General features: G+C 44.4%; 1 protein-coding gene across 1 annotated transcript in view; it reads right to left on the reverse strand.

The window, feature by feature from the left end:
* Positions 1-555: 555 nt before the first annotated feature.
* Positions 556-20,911, reverse strand: part of LOC136582214 (tetraspanin-32-like) — a 48,442-nt gene continuing 28,086 nt past the window's right edge. Inside the window, exons 5-8 of the mRNA XM_066583077.1 lie at positions 18,497-18,598; positions 11,404-11,484; positions 9,220-9,303; positions 556-5,829 (exon numbers count right to left, since the gene is read on the reverse strand). Of these exons, the coding sequence (XP_066439174.1) occupies positions 5,668-5,829; positions 9,220-9,303; positions 11,404-11,484; positions 18,497-18,598 (429 nt within the window). The 3' untranslated portion in view covers positions 556-5,667. The remainder of the gene's footprint in view (positions 5,830-9,219; positions 9,304-11,403; positions 11,485-18,496; positions 18,599-20,911) is intronic.

The following is a 20,911-nucleotide window of genomic DNA, read 5'->3' on the forward strand; positions in this document are numbered from 1 at the left end:
GAAGATTTTATGTTAAAACACATTTTTTATTATTTATTTTTTAATTCCCAATGTCATGGTCTATATTTTAAAAATCCTAAAATCCTGCATTTTTCACTCCGACCACTAAGTCTAATACTAGTGTGTCACTTCCTGATCTGTAGAGAAAACTTTCCAGCAGTCATCTCACTAGCATCACATAAAGGTTAAAGAGCCCCCTACTGTCCATTGTGTGAATGGCCTATGAGGTCTGCTGCAAAGCCTTGTTAACTGCAGCTCAGACAAATGGCTGCCCCCATAGTCATGTATGGAAAATAGAATAAAACTATCGTGATGGAGTACAGGCTCCTCTCTAGATCCCAGAAAGATGCATACAAAACCTTATCTATCTGTATAGAGCTACCATCCTAGCTTATGTAGATCTCGAGCAGTACAATAGAGCTGTTGCAATCTATAAAACCCGCAGCACTGGATTGTACACCCAAATCAGGGGAGGAAATCTCTGCACAGCCAATCGAGAATGGACCAACCTCCTCGTATCTCACAGCCAAAACATAAAGAAGATCCGCAGCAGACTTGTCTTGGTGTAAAAGCACTCCTTTATTCCATCCTTATAAAACAGGTACAGGCAGCTGTACAATAGAGCTGTGATTACCTATTCCCCCAGCCTCAAATGATGAGATGACTCTTCCCATTCTGTTCAAATCTACACAGCAAAGCTGACAAGTGAACTAAAGACAACAGGAATGTATAGTCTATAGTGACTGCTCTAGTGGCCAGTGTGAGAACTGGACTAGGTGAAGATTTATAATAAAACCCAATAAAGATAATGTCACTTTTTGATGATGCATTCTGCTAACACCGGACTGCTTGGCATATTAAAGGTGTTGGACACCATGAGTCCAACTATTCTTTTTTACCTGAAAGCCACACATTTTTAAACGTATAAGTTGCAGGACATTAAATCTACACTTTTCATCTATGATATTAAAAAAAGGGAAATAAAAACTGTAGATCTGAATTACATATAAACTAATCTTATGGCTCAATAGAATGAACAGAAAACACATATAAAGTTTATTGACCATACACAACAATAAAAAGTACTCCTACACGGTGTTGTTCTAACCGTAAGAATCTACAATAAATTTATGTTTGGGATAAAAATACAGATATTTTTCCAAATAGTTTTTACATTTACTGTTTGTTATCTGACATAAACAGTAAGTACATTTGTAGGTAGATAAAATTCTATCTAAAAAGACCTCATCTACCTACTGAGACTGAAAAAATACATGGGAAGTAAAAACAAAGACCTTGGTTTGGCCTTAAAGGAACGCTCCCGTCTCAGGCAAATATGTTTACGATGGAAATACTACTGGCTATCAGGTAGCTGGGATGATGGAAACAGCTGTGCATGGCGCGGATACACTATTTGTGTAAGTCAGAAGCCTTGGAAACTGTGTAACTCACTAAGCTATGCTGTTTCCGCAATTCTTGACCACCATGTGTTAAGGGACCCACCTCTGGGACCTGCACCAAAATAATCTATGGATATGCCATTAAAGTCGAGATGGAAATACCCCTTTAAAGTTCAAAATTAGACTGGTTCTTAACTGGTGGCATAAGAGATAATTAATCGAGTTGCTGGTTTGCAACAAGCCTATTAGTATTTAGACTCCAGTTCATGAATTTGTTTTTCTGTGTATTGTGCACTTTGGGCAACTCATAACTCCACTCTCTGAGGGACCTATCCCATTATAACAGACTACCAGCTCTGAGTGTTAGGCAAACAATACACATTAGGTAGCTGAGCATCTAGTCAACAACTGTCTCTTCTAACTTCAACTAAAACACATGCAGCAGAGGATGCATTTGTTCTCAAAAGGGAGAGGGCAGTAAGCTGCTATCAGACTTTTCTGGTGGTGGCTTATCTCCCTGAGAATAAAAGAATCTGGCGAATTGAAATCCAACTGCCCATTCTTTCCCCAAAATCTGCTTTCAGGGGAGAATCGGGAGGCTGGCATACACACTAGATGATCATCCGGTCTCGCCACAATTGAAGGATTTGACCAATATGTATGTAAAATGTATTGCCAGCTTTATGGACACAAAAAAGGCTGTTGAACAGAGTCCCCGTAACAGTACTTTACAGAGTCTACATACTGCCTGGCCACAGAGGCCATCTTGCATTCCATACATTACCTGCTTAACAACCCCATTTATTAACTACAGGATAGCGACATACTGTGACCACTCTTGGACAACACATTTAACTTCATTGACTAATCAAAACATTTAAAGGGGTTTTCCAGAAGTAAATTATTGATGACCTGTCATCAGGATATGTCATCAAGAACACTTGAGTGAGTGCTGCTGTGATGCCAGGATTTCGGGACGGTGACCATCTTGTCTTCCAGTGGTCGTCTGCTCAGCTGGGTCACAAGGGGCCAAAGATAAGTGAGTATGCTTTCTTTTTACTAGTGTGTGGGTCAGGAAAAAATACTGATATGTTTGTGGAGATCCAGAGGGTCCACTCAGGACACGAGGCCTACACGGAGGAGGTGGGAGGGTAAAGCTGTCATGGGTCATGGCAGCGCTCACCTGTCTTCTTCCCAGAGGGCTACACGCGACCTCGGCCCAAGTACCACTAGGCATCTTCCGGACACCCCTAGGATAGGGATGGCAAATGAACATTTATTTGAACTGTAGGTTGTCACGTGACTCTATCATTCCCTTTTCACTTGAATAAAGTTTCAGTGATAATAAGACAAGTCCAGACACTGTATATTAGTTAAATACGTCAGTCCCTGGGAACGGTCAGGGCCTGGTCAAACTTTACTGTAGGTAATTGGAACACTTTACAAAAGCACAATTATACACCGATGCAGGCAACACAGAGAAAGAAGGTGTGGGAGGAACTCAAGATGATGCTGGCCCTACAGTTCTTGATACTTGTACGAGACCATTCCTGGAAGGGAATATACTTAGGATTACACCGGCCTGACAGTCCTAGTTATCTGTCCAGGACTTCTTCTGGAAGGGGGAAGGAATGGACTCTCCACAGATACACCCTAGACACAATATCTCTGCACGGGGGTGTCGCTAACTCTCTCTCTCTTTCTCGCTACTTCTCAGTGGTCCCTGGCATAGCAGGCTTCAGAGAACCGCTCCTCTTACTCCATTATTCATCACATGGGAGTTGATGGTACCCCCATGTGGCTGGCACTCCACTCAAGACCAAGACAAGACCAGAACAGAACAGAACGGAACACACCAGCATGCTCTCAGGCACTCACATATATAATACCACGTGACAGGACATAAATCGATATATTGACAGACATATCCCAGCTACATGTAGACATTAACTCGCTGCAGCTGTGCAACACACATAACAAATGGCTAGACAATTTCTGCACATTGCATCTACATAAGACATTACACGCATGACATATATGAAGGGGGTCAGGATGCTGTTTATGCAGTTTTTTTTTATCAAAGAGATACTCCTTTAAAAATACAAACAAGTGCATAAGTGTCTAAAAGGTCACGCAAACATATCAGTGTTCTTACCTGACCCACACATTGTATCACTGGCCATCCCTAATGGGTTGCACAGTCACTGTATTGGCAGCATCTCTAACTATGCACATAACCCTTTTTTTTTGCCAAAAAAGGAAGCACCTATAGCAAACCTCACTGGACTGTTCTTTGATCTGGACCCTCATCAAAATAGCTCCACCTCCTCCTCTATTTTTCACTATTATTGTTCACGTCCTTTTTCTATTGAATCTCTTGCCCAGGCTTTAAAAATATTTTGTTTAACCACACAACCCCTTTAAGAACAGTTGCACACCAATGGAATAGGAGGAAATTTTTTCAAAATGTAATTATCCATTTTAATAACTCTCTCAACCATTCAACACAGAAACATCTCTGAAGTCATGACAGTTCTGTCGATTGGAGTTCAGTGGAATTAGTCACTTGTTCATGTTGGACATGGACGTGATGTGGGGTTGCCCTTTTCAGGGCATGTGCTCGCTAGAGTGGCCAACCCAGTTTGGGCAGTTCAGGCAATACTTTGTCACCATCACAGTTCTTTGAAGTAGTCCATTCTAGTCTCCTATATTTGACCTAAGATATACATTAAGTCTGTCATCCTTTCAGACCTCATTCTTAGCCTGGTATTAATTGTCTTTGGTCGCACCATCAAGTCTAATTATATGTGACCTGATATTTTGGGGTCTTTGGAACCAATTATTAATTTTGCATAGAGTTATGGTCTGGAGTTTCAATGTTTTCAGTTTGCCATAGTTGATCTACAGTAACTTGAGGGACTGCTGTGTAGTATAGAAGTCGTAGAGAAGATCCCTTTTATTAGTCTCAATGCCAAAGTGTTGTGGATAATGGAAAAAGCACCTCTAAACATCTAAATTTCTGCATTTGCTCAGTTAGTAGATGTGTCTTTTCTTACCTTTTTGACTGCTTCAATATATTCTAAGATAAGGGGCAAAAGACGACCAGCTTTGAAAATAAAAATTTGCATCACTGTTGGAAATTTTATCACAAAACAGTTTTCTCCAAAGCTGGTCATCTAGCACCATTTATTTTGGGATATGTTGAAACAGACAATAAGGCAAGAAAGGACACACCAGAAGTTCATATGCTAAAAGAATTCACATTATCTGTATAGCTCCAGTTTCTGATAATTCCAGGTTCCACTATTGAATGCATCTGACCACATACACTAACCTACCAGGAGAATAGATCGTGTCCTATCAGCATGTCATGTGTCCTAAATCATGCTACATAACATGCAGACCCTTGGAGGTGTCAGTCATAGTTTGTGAAGGGAACTGCACTCTATTGGATATACGGGTTATGTAGCTGCACACAAACCATGTATCACAAAGTGCAATGCATTAGCCCATCTACAATTATGCAGGGAGCTTCATCATTGAACAGTTGAGCAGTGAAAGAATGTTCTATGAAGTAACGAATCAGACTACTCTATCGTCAAATCAGATAGCAGTACCTAGATGTAGAGGAGCCTGGGGATACCTTTTGTCTGAGTATGTTGTGTCAACAAATGAAGTACAAGGGATGTTCTGTTATGGTCTGGGAATGTTTTGCATGGCATGGCCTTGGTCTGTTGGTTATAGTGGTAAGAACCATGAACACGGATGTGTACCCTGACATTCTAGACACTAATGTGCTGCTGACAATGTGGTAATACTCTGGGAATGGTCAGCAATACTTTCAACAAGACAACGTGCCTTGTCATAAATTCAACACTGTTTTATGTAGGTTTGAGGATATGGATGTTCCACGATTGGACCTGCTGCACAGAGTCCCGACCTGAACCCTACTGAACATCTTTAGGAAGAATTGAAATGTTGGGTCAGAAAATATGAATAGCATCCAACTTCTTCGAAAGAATTTGCCAGACGTTTGCTGGATGAGTAGAGGGAAAATACCAGCTGAAATGCAGAAGACATTAGTAGAAAGTATACCATGGAGGGTATCCAATGTCATTAGGGCCAAAGGAGCCCCATTAAGTATTAAATAAATAAGTACTACTTTAGATTCTTGCTCAGGGGTCCAATTACTTTTCGTAGGATAGTGTTCAGCATTATGGCTACCCTAGGTTTGATCTTACTAAACAGCATACTTATATAATGGTCATTATGCAGAATGGTAGGGTAACAACTGAATAAGTGGAGTGTCTACTGTGGCATCCGGGGATGATATCAAGCCACCATTCAAGCTATATTCTCCTCTTCTTCCCCATATGTTTCCTCTTGGTAGAGAGAAATAAAGGAAGGATGACAGCATCATTCCATATACCTATGGAGATAAAAGAACAGGAAGAACGGGGTATTAGCCATAGCAAGTGAAAAGTACTGTACAATGTAGATCTGTCAGTGTACATAGGTAGTCCTGCTCTCAGCTGAGAAGTGGATACAACTGCAGCCGGTCTAGGCAATACTATGTGAACTACAGTAAGTACATCAGTAGCAGTGTAGTCTCGGCCCTGGGGCCGCTCCTCGGCCCTGGGGCCACTCCTCGGACACTGCAGCAGCTGCACAGATCTCTCTGATAGCTTGCTATAATAGGGGAGATTTAGTAAGCTAAATGTGTCAGCATGCTTGCTAAATAGGCACAAAAAACAGACCTACATGCCTTGTACTAGATTTATTTGTTTTAGAAATTTTTTCGCTTCATCAGGCAAGGGAGCGTGGCTTAGAGCAGGGGTGCACAACTTTTTCTGGTCTGAGGGCCATACTGCCATGCCAAACAACATCCAAGGACTGTAAGGGTATTCCCATCTGAGACATTTATAGTATATCTTAAGCATATGCCATAATAAATTGAAGTGCCACTTCCAGGACTCCCAGCTATTGGGAGAATGGGGGTCACCTTCTCCTCCTCAATAAGCACTCCAGAGAAGATACAATGCATGTGGCTCTCTCAATTGTAGATGATGAATGTCAAGGTAATGGCCTGGCATTTCATAAGTCCTATAAACTACAATGGAGAGAGCTGCCTGTATATATGATACCTCTGTAATGTACAGGAGATATACACTCCATAATAAGAAATCTGGTTACTACTTTGTTGCGTGTATTACTTTAAGAGATTTGTTGTTCACTTGTTTGCTACTCTGAATCATATTGGTTGTAGATCCTAATATTCCCTCCAGCCTTTCAAACACCTTAATGTTAGCAGACCTGTAATTGGCAGTTAAGACCTACACATGGGTTGGCTGGGAGGACCTGGTATAAGAAGGAGAGAGAGAGTGGAGTGGAGTTTGAGAAAGTAGAGAAGAAGTAGCATTAGTAGGAAGCCAGTGTGGTGGGAAGGAAAGAAAGTGTGAGTACCAACGTTGCATAAGATTTAGACAGAAGAGAAAGAAAAGTTATAGAAAGCAGGATCAAGACAAGCAAGGAACGGCCTAAAAGTATCATTAACTAACTATAAATAAAGCTTCATACCTAAAGAAATAGAAGATAAGAGACAGAGAGAGAAAAGCAGGAGGGCAAAGCATAAAGGACAGAAAGGATTCCCATGCTTGTTACTATTTGCTGCATTATGAAACGCACAATATGAAATGTTACTATTATAGAGCCCATCAGTGTTCAGATACGGTTTCTGCACTTAATGCCTGCATATGTACCGATATATGTGATTGTACCCGATAAAGTGAATGTACCTCAAGATATGAAGTAATGTTATATTTATGGAGCACTTGAAAATTCTTAATTTAATAAAATAAATGATCTGATTCTTTCACTGTTCTTCGGCTTCCTGGAGTCCCTTCCCACCACCGTAACATCTGCACTGAGGTACCACACTACACATCAGGGGAAAGGACATTTAATATTTTATTTTCCCACTTTTTAATATTCTTTTGTCTGACACAGGTCTCGGCCTGTATACGGACTGGTATCACAAACTTGACAATTTACCACCATCTTACCCTATTCGACTTTATGGGCAGCCCAAAGGCCCCAAAAATGAAATTATTATTTTTCCAACTCCTGCACCGCCTTCCAATAGTGATGGCTACGCACCTTGCTGCAGTTTATGCGCGTTGCGTCTCTAACTGATATACTCATTTCTGGAGTGTCAATGGGATCAAGAGACTTTATTCTCCTAAGATATAGGGGACATAGACATCGCTACACAGTTCACCCTTAGTGCTTATTCATTCCTGTTGCACTGTTATGTGCCACTTCTCTTCACCCCGAGGGCTCAGTCACACAGGGGTTGTGACGCACAAGTTTCTGAACGCATAACTAATGCGTTCAAAAATTCGCGTGACCTAAGCGAGCGTCACAGCGGAAACAACGCTGCTAGCAGTGTTTATCTGCTCAAAAGGGGTCGGTCACATGGGTGTTTTGACGCCCAAAAAGAGCGCTGCCCGCTATTCCCTGCTGCAGCTGTGACAGCTGCTGTCACAGCTGTGGCAGAGGAGCGCAATGTTCTCCCATTAAATTCAGTGGAGCCGGCAATACAGCTAGCGCTGCAGTGATTTTCAGGGAAGGACTTCAAATATAAGCCCTTCCCTGAAAATCAATCCAAAAATGTGTAAAAAAAAATCTATTCTTACCTCTCTGCAGCTGCCGGGGCTCAGCCTCGTCCTGCCAGCTCTTCTCCTGCACTGCTCTGAGTAGTATTCAGCAGCCAGGGATTTAAAATCCTCGCCTGCTGAATGGGCTGCCTCTGATTGGCTGAGCACTGTGACCAATAAGAGGCAGCTCTCAGCTATTGAATGACAGCTGAGAGCTGCCTCTGATTGGTCCCTGCGCTCAGCCAATCAAAGGCAGCACTTACACATTCATGAATTTAGCCCTTCCCCGAAAATCACTGCAGCGCTTGCCGGCAGCACATTGCTTTCAATGGAGCCGGTTGTATTGCCGGCTCCATTGAATTCAATGGGAGAACATCGCGCTCCTCTGCAGCTGTGGCAGAGGATCGCGATCTTCAGTATATGTTCTCAATTGGGTCGGTGCTGCTGCTGCCGGCCCCATTGAGTGCAAGGTGAAACCCCTGTATGCGAAAGCATCCAGGGGTTTCACATACATAGAACACCGGTTTGCCGCAGTTACATGCGCTCTGTGAACCAGTGTGCTATAATTTTCGCGGCAGGCGTTTTTCTGCATGTCAAATTCGCACATGTGATCACTGCCGTTGAAAAGCATTGGTTCTATCAAGTGCAAATTCCCATTGACCTTTGCATATAAAGGGTTAAACAGCGGGGATCGGAGGTTTATCCAGTCACTGCTGTTTGAGCACATGCCAGACTGTTATCCAATAGCTGAGCACCTGCTCCTCCTGGCACTGGAGACCCCTGCTAGACTTCTGATGCAGCACTGTAAAAAGGCGTTTGCATTAAAATTAAGTCCCTTAACAGTTGCTGTAAAAAGGCACGTGGGCGGTTGTAGAGGGGTTAAGATGAGTCCAGGGTAGGAAAATGTCTCATCGTCTGTTGGTAAAAAATCTGCCCTCTTATGGTAAGCCCAAAGAAGTTGGAGGCAAAAAGAAATGTGAAAAAGTTGCTGAGACTCAACGTACTAACAGTAATATGAAAAAAAGTGTAGAAAACAAGCTTCAGGCTTTAGGACTCGCAATATTAGTAAGATATTAGTTCTCCCATGAGGGAAATGACCTCTCTGATCCATAGCAACATGTTCTACATGAATTCCGTAACTTTTTAACTACTACAGTACGTACCGTCAGTCCCAGTGAGGACATCAGCAAAGTCCTGACCCAATACCAGTGTAAATGCAGAACATCAGAGATTGCTGATACGCAGTCCTAGATGGTGGAGAGCAATATACAGAATTAAGAACATTTTTCCAAAATTTCAAGTGTGTTATATTCTGCATTTTGATTTATTTAACACATCTAGTCATCAGCATGAGAGGAGTATGATGACCCCGGCAGGCAGCAGTAAGCTTTTGTCCACATTTGAAATAATGAAGGTGAAGACATGGGGCTACATATAGGGCTACATACCAACATAGGGCCCTTCTGTCAGGGAACTGGGGTGCGGGTACTGGAAGTCCGTGAAACTGCCCGCAACCCCTGTCCCTACCTACTTGTCCTCCTGGGCTAAACCCCATGGCGACAACTGGGCGACAGTCCCTAGACTCTCTAGGGATGAGGGTCGAGGAGTCAGACTACAAACAAACACTGAGACAAACAACACAGATGCTAGTCAAGTAATCTGGGTCGGCAACAGGAAGGTACGCAGTACAATGGGTCAAGCGAAGTCGGGGTCCAAGCAAGTAAGTCAAACAGGGAGTCAGTCAAATCCGAGGAATGCAAGCGCAGCAGAAGACCTAACATACACTGGCAATCTATGCATGCAACCGAGCAGCTTAAATGCTGTCAGCACTCCCGCCCCAGCAGCTGATTGTGGCGGAGAGTCTGACAGCAGTAGGGACAAATCAGAAGACGCCGGGAGATCCAGCCCCCGGCGCCACTATAGACAGGCAGGGGCAGAGATTGCGGCCGGGTGTCAAAGCAACGGGCACGCGGTGCAGAACCCGCCGCGTCCCTGACAACCCGGCTACCTCGACCGACACCCCTCCCGAGCAAGGCCGTGTGCGCCGGGAGCCTGTGACCAGGGTAATGGCGGCCAGGGGAGGTCACCAGGACTGGGGCTTCCCTGCGCCTCACCCCCGTAGCCTGACTGCCAAGAGTGGCGGTGCAAGCATGGTAGCCCTGTGCACCGTTGGTCCTGACACCTTCATTCCACTGTAGCAAAACCCAGCAGTGTAATATATGACCACATTTTGATCCGTGCTACATAGGAACCCCACTAGTGACATGAATGCTGGAGGAAAGCAGTGAATTGTTAGTATAATGTTAATTCAGTAATGATCTTATGACATCAGTTGGCAAAACAATACATTCTTTGTAATAAAAAAAAAAATCAAGCAGGAGTTGTCATTTTTTGCAAAGCTTGGCATGCAGTTACATCTCAGGCAGATATACGAATGATTAGAGTTGCGGCGTGATTAGATGAACGGTCTTGTCACCTGAGGAACTAAAAGTGGTTCCACCTTTGCCCTATAAAAGGCTCTCGGAGGCTCCTTGTGTGTAGTGACCTCTTTTTCCACTTGTGTAGAGCTTGTTGACCACTAGATGCTTCTACAACGCAGAGAAGAGATTTTGCCCAATTAACAAAGTTTAAGAGGGGGCGCACTATTGGAATGTGAGAAGCTGGATAATTTATTGACGAATTGCCCGCCACTTGGACCATTTTGACCTGACTGTTAGGAGGTGTTGGGACCAGTGAATGTGTATAGTGGTATGAGGGACAATGACAGCTCAGCGATATGTTCAGGACATCCTGCAGACACATGTGTTCCTCTCATGGCGGCTTCTAAGAGATATTTTGCAGCATGATAATGCTTGGTCGCACACACAAGGGGGTCACAGGAATGTCCCTGCATTATTGACACACTCCCATGGCCTGCCTGGTCGCCAGATTTATTGCCAATAGAACATGTATATGATTGTCTAGGACGCCAGCTCCCAGAGCCTATGAATTCCCACCATCTGGAGGCTCAGTTACAACAAATGTGGACCAATATGGCGCAGAATAACATGCGGAACCTGTATGCCTCCATGTCTCCCAATATTACATCTTACATTCAAGCTAGAGGCGGTACAACAGGATATCAGAGCCTCCATGGCCGCCCGCATCACATCTTGTATCCAAGCTAGAGTCGGTACAACAGGGCACTAGAGCCTCCCTTCAAGTTTTCACTTTTTTCCAATAAATGATCCTTTTGCTCTGATATTTCAATCACACAAAGAAAGTTTCATTCCACTCCGAGAACTTCTAGTTCCCATAAAAGTTAGAGTTAAACAAAAGAGTTAGCAGATTGCTTGAAGCGAAAGTACCTTGTCATCTGCTGTATTGTTGCATGTAATCAGTGGAGTAGAAATCCTCTGTTGTTCCCCGATCTTCCCACAACATTGGAACTATGAACAGAAAGATGGATAAGCGGAAACCAGTGATTTGAAAAGAGAAATTGCTCTGAACTTACAAACAGCATCCCTACTACAATTTTACCAAGTGATGATTGGGCCAGAACCAAAGAAAATACTACTAACGGGCATTGCCTTTCTCAGAACGTCATCAGGAAGAGACAAAGAAGTAATATAGAAACACGTTGTTCATAAACTGCGCTGTAATTTTAACATGGTAGCATAGTATATTAGGTTGAAAACAGACATATGTCCGTCCAGTTCTGCCTATTACCCCCAATGTTGATCGAGAGGAAGGGGGAAAAAAGCCAATACGGTAAAAGCCAATTTTCCCCATTTAAGGGGAAAAATTCCTTCCTGACTCCAATCGGCAATCGGAATAATCCCCGAATCAACCAATCATGATGAGGTAATAGAGTTATACAGTCTCTGATCTGACCTAATGATCAGCATGCGGCAGCACCGCGTTCACACACTCTATGGAGGGGAAAATACTTCTTCACATTTGACCTGTTTGTTCATTCAGGTCCGCAGATGCTCGATGGGGTGTACCACATACTGAAGTTTGCAGATATGAGATTGGTATGACCCTACACCAGAAAGTCATAGAATCAGCGCACTTTATGATATCCCTGAGACTCCCAGAATAATTATACTTAGGACGACTCCCTTGCGATAGAGTTTATACATATTTTTTATGATCTTATACCGAGCACAAAATATCTAAAGTGGGTACACAACAAATAATGACAGCTGACACCCACCAGCAACAGCCACAATCAGTAGTAACGCCGACCGTGGCTGTTAACACTTTCAAAGCCCTAACTGGCATTTGAGGCTTCCGAATGCCCCCACCCCCCCGCAATGCAATCAGGGGATGACATTAAGTTTTCATGACAGCTGGGGACCTTCTGAAGGCCCTCAGGGCTGCCATGAATGATTGCCTATCAAGATGTGTTTCTGGAATGGCTTGATAGACTGCCTTCCAGAACATGCTGTTATGCAATACTATGTTATTGCACTATACTGAATGAGCGATCAAACGATTGCAAGTGAAAAGTTAAGTCCTACTAAATTTACCCCCAATAGTCCTATTAAATTGAAAAAATGCTTCCAAAAATGTCACTTTCTATTGTGGATTTTGAATTTATGTCTCATGCAAATATATTTGGCGCCAGAGATGTATCCAGGCTTTCCTGCACCCCGGAAAAAGATTCAGCTTGGCGCATACCCCCCCCCCTTTTAATCTTAAAGGGGTTTTGCAGGCAGCACCAGCAGTCAGTGCTGGGCTACACCAAGGTCGTAAGCCACTGTTCCAACCCCTGTATAGTGGCTGGCGCTTGTAATTGCAGGCACAGCTCTCACTGAATTCAATGAGAGCTGTGCCTCAATTACGAGCGCTGGCCACTACACAGAGGTTGGAACAGTGGCTTCTGTTCTGACCCCAGTGTAGCCCAGCACTGATAGCAGGCACTGCCTGGAAAACCCCTTTAAACTGAACTCCATTTGCTGTGCTCCCCTCCCCAGCACCAATAAGTGTAATATGGAAATCACACACTGGGACCACCTGCAATCTGATATTATGATCCATAATGATCATTTTGATCCATATAATGGACAGAAATAGTTCATTAAAGTCAATGCGACTTGGCAAATACGCAGTGAATATGCACAATACATGCATATTTACTGCATATTTGCACATAAAATCAATGGGACCCGCTTACATTTTTTTCCACACATACATATTTGCAAAAAAAAAGCCAAAATGTGGATTACATAAGTAGAGTTTCATCCCATGAATATGCTATGCATTCACGGACCATACTAAATGTGTACATTCACACCTAGGCATTCACACTGTAGGCATTCACACCTCGTTTGGGCGCCAATCCAGGCTTCTTGTCCGAGGGTTTTGTCTGACATGCCAAAGATGGTATTCACTTATGATGAATGGTTCCACTTATGGAAGATTTCCATTTGTCTCCGGCATTTTGGCTGGACTGAATAGTGTAATCGGCTGCATTATTCTATCTGACCGTAATGCCAGAAAAGAAGAGAAACTTGCTGAAACAGAGACCAAGGCTTGCAGCTTCGGTCTCCATTTTATAAGTGACAGCCTATGGAGTCATTCCGCTTTCAGTCTGAATACTCTATACTGGTCATGTGGATGTGGCCTTACCCAGGCACCCATGCTGATGTTTTATTATAAGGTTATTTTCCTTGAGATTCTCCGTGATGGTTTCTGTTATAAAACTTTTGAAATATTTTACCTACAGTAGAGATTAATCCCTTTAGTGGCACGCCCGGAAAATCTCCTAAAATCAGTGTTGAAATAATAATAATAATAATAATCTTTATTTGTATAGCGCCAACTTATTACGCAGCGCTTGAAATGTGCTGAAGACTACCTAAACCTGCCACTGAAGGGGTTAAACATACTGCCCATAGTTTCCAACCTCACCTTTCGACTCTTGTTTAAATATTGGTACCAGATTTGCTATTAGCCTATTTCCAATGCCCCGTTTCGATAATATCTTCTCACTGGTTTGGACTTAAAAATTACCTTTTACTGATACCACTAAAACTAAAGACACCATGTAATACTGTACTGCTGCAACAGCCTGCAGTTTCTGCTGACAAACCATGGCAATCATTTGATTGCCAGGGGTACATCAGAGTGGGTTCTCCAAAATGGACAATCCCTTTAACCCCTTCCCACCCCATGACGTAAGGGTACGTCATGGGAGTGGGGTACTTCCCGCAAAATGACGTACCCTTACGTCATAGGGATAGTGCGAGATCATAGCAGATCCCGCGCTATCCTGCAGCGGGAGCCGGCTGTCACTAGTAGTTGGAGATGCGCTCCCCCCCCCCCGCTGTTAACCCCTTCCCTGCCACGATCTAAGTAGCTCCCACTGTGACTCCAGACGGCTCTTGCGATAACATCGTGAGAGCCCGGCTGGTTGCTATGGCAACAGGACGCCAGATACCGGCGTCCTGTATTGCCATAGCCTGTGATCGAGAAGAGAGAAGTCCTGCCATGCCTTATCGTAGCGATCTACAGTCCTGCTGTGCAAGTCCCTCAAAGGGACACAGATTATGTAAAAATAAAAGCAAAATAAAGAACAAAAAATAAAAATGCAAAAAAATGTTAAAAAACCCTTTTTTATGCTTTTTTTCATATTAGCAAAAAAATAAATTTAAAAATCCCACATATTTGGTATTGACACATCCATAACGACGCGTACAATAAATTGAACATTTTTTTTATCCTGCATGGCAAAAAGCTTTAAAAGAAATGCTAAAAAACTGAGGCAAAATGCTAATTTTTAGCATTTTGCCTCCCCAAAAACGCAATAAAAGTGATAAAAAAAAACAAACATGTGTACCCCAAAATGGTACCAATAAAAACTACAGCTCATCTCACAAAAATAAGCCCTCAGAGAGCTTCGTCCATGGAAAAATAAAAAAAGGTTATAGGACTTTGAATGCAGCGATTTAGAAAAAAATAATTTCCAAAAAAAGGGTTTTTTATTGTGGAAAAGTGGAAAAACCTAAAAAAAATATAAGAATTTTGGTATCGTTGTAACCGTACCGACCCGCAGAAAAAAATGAACTGTGTCATTTATGTTGCATAATTAACGCTTTAAAAAAAACCAAAAAAATCTATGGCAGAATTGATGCGTTTTCTCTCCCTACGATCATAAAAAAAAATTATAAAAGTTTTACAATATAGTCTATGTAACCAAAAATGGTACCAATAAAAACTACAGTTCGTCACACAAAAAACAAGCCCTTATACGGCCGCGTCGACAGAAAAATAAAAAAGTTATGGCTTTTGAAAAATGGAGATGAAAAAATACCAAAAATCGTTGGTCCTCAAGGCCAAAATAGGCCGTGTCCTTGAGGGGTTAAAGTTAAAGGGGTTGTCCCGCGGCAGCAAGTGGGTCTATACACTTCTGTATGGTCATATTAATGCACTTTGTAATGTACATTGTGCATTAATTATGAGCCATACAGAAGTTATAAAAAGTTTTTTACTTACCTGCTCCGCTGCTGGCGTCCTCGTCTCTATGGAGCCCGCCTAATTTTCGCCGTCTAAAATGGTCGAATGGCCAAATTAGACGCGCTTGCGCAGTCCGGGTCTTCTGCTTTCTTCAATGGGGCTCCGTGTAGCTCCGCCCCGTCACGTGCCGATTCCAGCCAATCAGGAGGCTGGAATCGGCAATGGACCGCACAGAAGAGCTGCGGTCCACGGAGGAAGAGGATCCCGGCGGCCATCTTCAGCCGGTAAGTATAGAAGTCACCGGAGCGCGGGGATTAAGGTAAGCGCTGAGCGGTTTTTTTTTTACGTCCCTGCATCGGGGTTGTCTCGCGCCGAACGGGGGTTGAAAAAAAAAAACCCGTTTCGGCGCGGGACAACCCCTTTAAGGCTCCACAGTGACACATTTGGATCCAGTAGTCACTGACTAGTATTTCTTTTTTGGGGGTGAAAAGTAATGTTACAGTTGCAAATATGCAATCTTACCATGGCTTATCGTTCAAATCTATGGACCCTAGCCTTAGTTGTCATGCACATGTGTAGTGGCCCAGTACATCTATTCCTGGCTTCCTAACATAATGTCATACATGTCATGTCTTGTGTTGGTGCACTGTGCAAAAGTGACTTGTCATTCTGTTATGTGTATTGCACAGCTGCAGCAAGTGAGGAGTTAAGTGTTCGCATGAGCCTGGAAGATGCTTGCAATGTATCAATTTGTCTTGTCACGTGGTATGAGAGAATATAAATAAGAGTGTGTGAGAGTGGGAATGGGAGATTCTTCTGGGTTCCTGAGAGTGCCAGCCACATGGGGGTACCTTCAACCCTCATGTGGTAAAGAACGGAGGAGGAAGAGCGGTTCTTGATTCCCTGTGTGACAGCAACTGTGACAGAGTGAGTCCCTTGAGAACAGAGAGAGCGAGAGAGGGAGTGAGCAATAGCACGTGCATATGGCCAGGCCTACTGCAGAGGTACGCATTGATAAGTTTTCCTACGTGGCCGTCCTGATCTAGGGGATCACCGCATAGAGGTACACCCATTTGTTTTTTTCACATACGACCGTCTTGAAGTCTGGGATCACCGCGTGGAGGTAACTCTTAAGTCTACTTCTTTACCTGCACTTCCAATTCTGTGAAAAAAAGTACCATCATCTGGAATGTCTAGTAACGTTTTGCCAGGCCCTAACCGTTCCCAGGGACCTGAGGTATGTTACTTTTGTCTGCGGCTTCATTATTTACTTCTGAGGGTCATACCGGCAGGTAACGGGACAGTGGCATCACTCGTGACATCTGCTATCCCTGTTCTCCAGTTTATTGGGCATCCCTGTCCTAGGGGTGTCTGGAAGAGGCCCAGCGCTGCTCTGGCAGAGGCTACATGTATCCCTCCTAGAGAGAGCCTGGTAAATCCCACCGTGACAAGTGACCACTCTACCCTACCAGTTCTTCAACGTGTACCTTGTGTCTGAGGACACATACTAGATCCCATAGTACAGAGCTTTAACACATCATCCATACAAGTGTGTCTGTGCCTATACTGTATCCCATTTTGCCTCGTATTTCATATGTTATGCAGCTATTTCACATGGGTCAAACACAAGGCCCGCGGGCCGAATCCGGCCCGCTGCCTCATGTTATGTGGCCCACGGCATGCCGACGCCGCTCACCACTGCAGCTATTATGAGCTGGGGTGCCGCAGCTCCCCGCTGGTAATCATACTGTTAGCGCTGATCCCGGCGCACGCTGACGCCAGTGTGCAGCTGGGATCCTCCTCCCCTGAGTCCTCTGCTCATCAGTTCCGCAGGAGAGCACTAGGGGAGGAAGCGTGCCAGGCGCACACACTGACGTCAGTGTGCATCCGGGCTCAGCGCAAGCAGAGAGGAAGCAGCGCTGACAGCAAGGAGAAGGTAAGTATATGGGTTAGGGGGGAACTATTATTACTGAGAGGGGGGCTTATTATTACTGAGAGGGGGGCTTATTATTATTACTGAGGGGGGCTTATTATTACTGAGGGGGGGCTTATTATTACTGAGGGGGGCTTATTATTATTATTACTGAAGGGGATTTATCTTATTAATGAAAGGGGGGGTTAATGTTGCTATGGGGGTATTACTACTGAGGGGGTTAATATTACTAATTGGGCCACTGTGGGGGTCGTTATTTTTACTGGGGCCACTATCAGGGTCACTATTAGGGCTCGTTCACACAGGTGTAATCGTATTTCAGTCGCACAAATACGCTGCGTATTTGCGCAATCGAAAATCGCTTATGCCTGTATATTTAGGCACGCAAAAAAAAACGTAGATGGGCCCACTGAGATGGTGCGCAAATATGCAGCGAATACATAGGTTTTCTGCGCATTCGCCACGTATTTGTGCGGCCCATTCACTTCAATGGCCTCTCGGGTGCGTAGTGCACAACAAAGTAGGTCATGCTGTGTGAAAATATACATCATGTGAATGAACTCATTGACATCAATGGCTTCTGTTCACTGCATATTATGTACGCAAATACGCTGGTGTGAACAAGCCCTCACTATACTGTCTTAGGCCCCCTCTCCACGGGCATTGCGAAGTCCCCCGCAGGAGCCGCCGCCCAAGAGCAGGAGTCGGCAGACGAATCTCCGCTGGTCAGCCTATCTGACAGACAGGCTGACCGCGGACAATCGCGGCAATTCACAGCATGCTGCAAATTGCCAGCTGAAAGCGGAGAATCACAATAATTCTCTGCTCGTGGACACGGGGCCGGCGCTTTCCACAGCAACACTATGGAAAGCCTCACGCACCGTGATTCACCGGCGATTTACCGTCCGTGGACAGGGGACCTTACAATTGGCCCTTTGAAGGTCACAATAAGCCTGATGTGGCCCTCGGTGAAAATGCGTTTGACCCCCCCGGTCTAAGTATTGAGTAAAAACAACCATCTACAATTGTTCTAACATATTTGATGCTTTGACTATTCCACTTACTATTTCATGTACTTGCAAAAGATGTTCCTTTGCTTCTCCGGGATGTCCTCTAAGAACCTGCTCATAGAGATCATCATAGACATCTAAGATGGAGTCCTTGACCTGTAAGAAATTAGACAGTCAAAGGCCTTCTCTTTTCTGTTGACTTGTTAAAATTCAGCAAAATTAAGCCATAAGTAATATTAAAGGGAGTTATGCTTTGAACATATGTCCCAGGGTTGTCGGTGAGCTAACAAAGTTACGAGTGGCCTGGGGGGCTGATAGAGTTTGGTCGTGGAAGAGGTAGGCCTGTGGGAGTACTGTATGCACCAATGATGTAGCGGTGATGGCTGAGGCTTACTATCAGTCAGAGTAGTTAGCATTGGAGAGTCTGCTGAGGCTGTGGGAATAGACAGCAGAGCGCAGAGCTTTTTTACATTTGAAAATATTTTCGTTCCGAAAATTCTTTGAGAATTTTTTGGATTCCTCTGCAGCTCTCTTGGTGTGGATGCCTTTGATGGTATAGGAGAACTGGTCATCTGTCAAGAGTGGACTACAGGTGTGGAAGTCTGGCCCCATTTATTGGGGTTTCGGACGTCTACGCCAGATAAGTCCTTTTTTTCTATATCGGACATTTTCCCTCTGTGGCGCTACCCCATCTTTACTATAAACCATAAGAAGACACACTTATAGATATACATGTGTATATACACTCATTGTAAAAAATAATCCAACTGTCATATATGGTGGAGCCCTGGACCATCACACCAGCAGTGGGGACAGTGTGCTCCTCCACAGCAAAAGCAGGATTGAGTCGTTCATCTCTAGTAAACTTACACAAGCATAGTGGTCAAAATAAACCTGAATTCATCACTTAAGACAACCTGGTTCCTCTCCGATGCAGTCCAGTTTTGTAGTTCAGGACACCACTGCAAATGGTGGCAACAGTAGGTATACAAGTAATGGGCACTGCAAGACCAAATCTCCTTCTGCCAAGAGCCTGGAAATAGTTTTGACAGACACAGGGCCTGTAACAATGGTGCCACCTGTCCCTGGATGGTGGCAAACAGAACAGTTGGAGCTGATCGTGTTTGTCATACGATCAAACGGTGGTCTGTCAAGGGCATCCTGAGCCAATTCTCCTTGTGTGTGTGCCATCACAAATCTACTGGTCCCAACCCCTCCTAACAGTCTGATTAGAATGGCCCAGGTGATGGACAGTTTGTTGATACGACCATCCAGCTGCTCACATTCCAATAATGCGCCCCCTCTCAAACTTTGTTAACTGGGTGAAATCTCTTCAGTTGTATCACAGAAAAGTCTAGTGGTCAAGAAGCTCTACATATCTGGAAGAAGAGGTCCACTGCACACAAGTAATCTCTGAGAGCCTTTTTAAAGGCCAAGGGGGAAAGCACTATTAGGGCCTCAGGTGACAAAACATTTCATCTAATCCCACCACATTTCTTATCATTTGCATATCTGCCTGAGATGTTACTGCATGCCGAGTTTTGCAACTTCTTCTAGTTGCTTGACTTGTTTTGACAATGAGTGTGTGTATGTGCATGCTTCAGATTGGTACTGGTGTAATATGTCTAAACCGGAAGTATGGGTGGAGACATGGGTTGGCCGGGCTGAGTTACAGGGGAGGGGAAGGTCACTCCCACAGCTGTGGATTGGCTGATGTCCCCACACAGAGACATATGTTCTGGCTCTCCCCTCTGACAGCTCACATATCTCCTCGCCCTCCTCCTACTACTAGTCATACTACTGCCATCTCTGCTCCTGGCCCCACTGTCACTCTCCCCGCTGGGCTCCTCACCCCGACTGTCACTTTCTCTGACAGGCTCCTGTCTCACCTCCTGGTGCTGCTGTACCGACCCCGCTGTCACTCTCCTTCCCCGACGGCTATCATCTGAAGGGGCCGGGGCTGAAAATGGGACAGCCCCACAAAACAGCAGTAGCCGATTGTCAGCCAGGAGGAAGAGCGCCATCTGTGGCACACTGCCGGCCGGAGGGAGCTGCATGCAGTATCTCAGGGCCCGTGGCTGAAGATGCCACAGCCGCACAAAGCAGGAGCCTGCCTCTTGGCGCAGGTAACAGTGGGTACGGGACACAGCAGAGACCGGGAGCAAATTGGCAGATAGGGGCGTGACCGGGGCATTGCCTCCAGCTCTGCTCGGTCAACCCCTAGCTTCCGGTGTCGACATATGACACCAGTACCCTTCAAATTTCCAGGCAGCTACAGAACTGTAAAAACAAACAGATACATGCGCCCTGTGCAATACGTTTGCTTACCATGTGCCATAGATAAGGTTTGATGTGTGCAGTGATATGCTGCATAGGATATAGGGCCAGCTAAAATACTAGCACAACTGATTCGACATCAAAAGTCATGACTGGAAAAAAACACATCCCAAGACACTTTTGACCTCGGCA

Source organism: Eleutherodactylus coqui, chromosome 11 (assembly GCF_035609145.1).
Source record: "Eleutherodactylus coqui strain aEleCoq1 chromosome 11, aEleCoq1.hap1, whole genome shotgun sequence".
Taxonomy (NCBI): domain Eukaryota; kingdom Metazoa; phylum Chordata; class Amphibia; order Anura; family Eleutherodactylidae; genus Eleutherodactylus; species Eleutherodactylus coqui.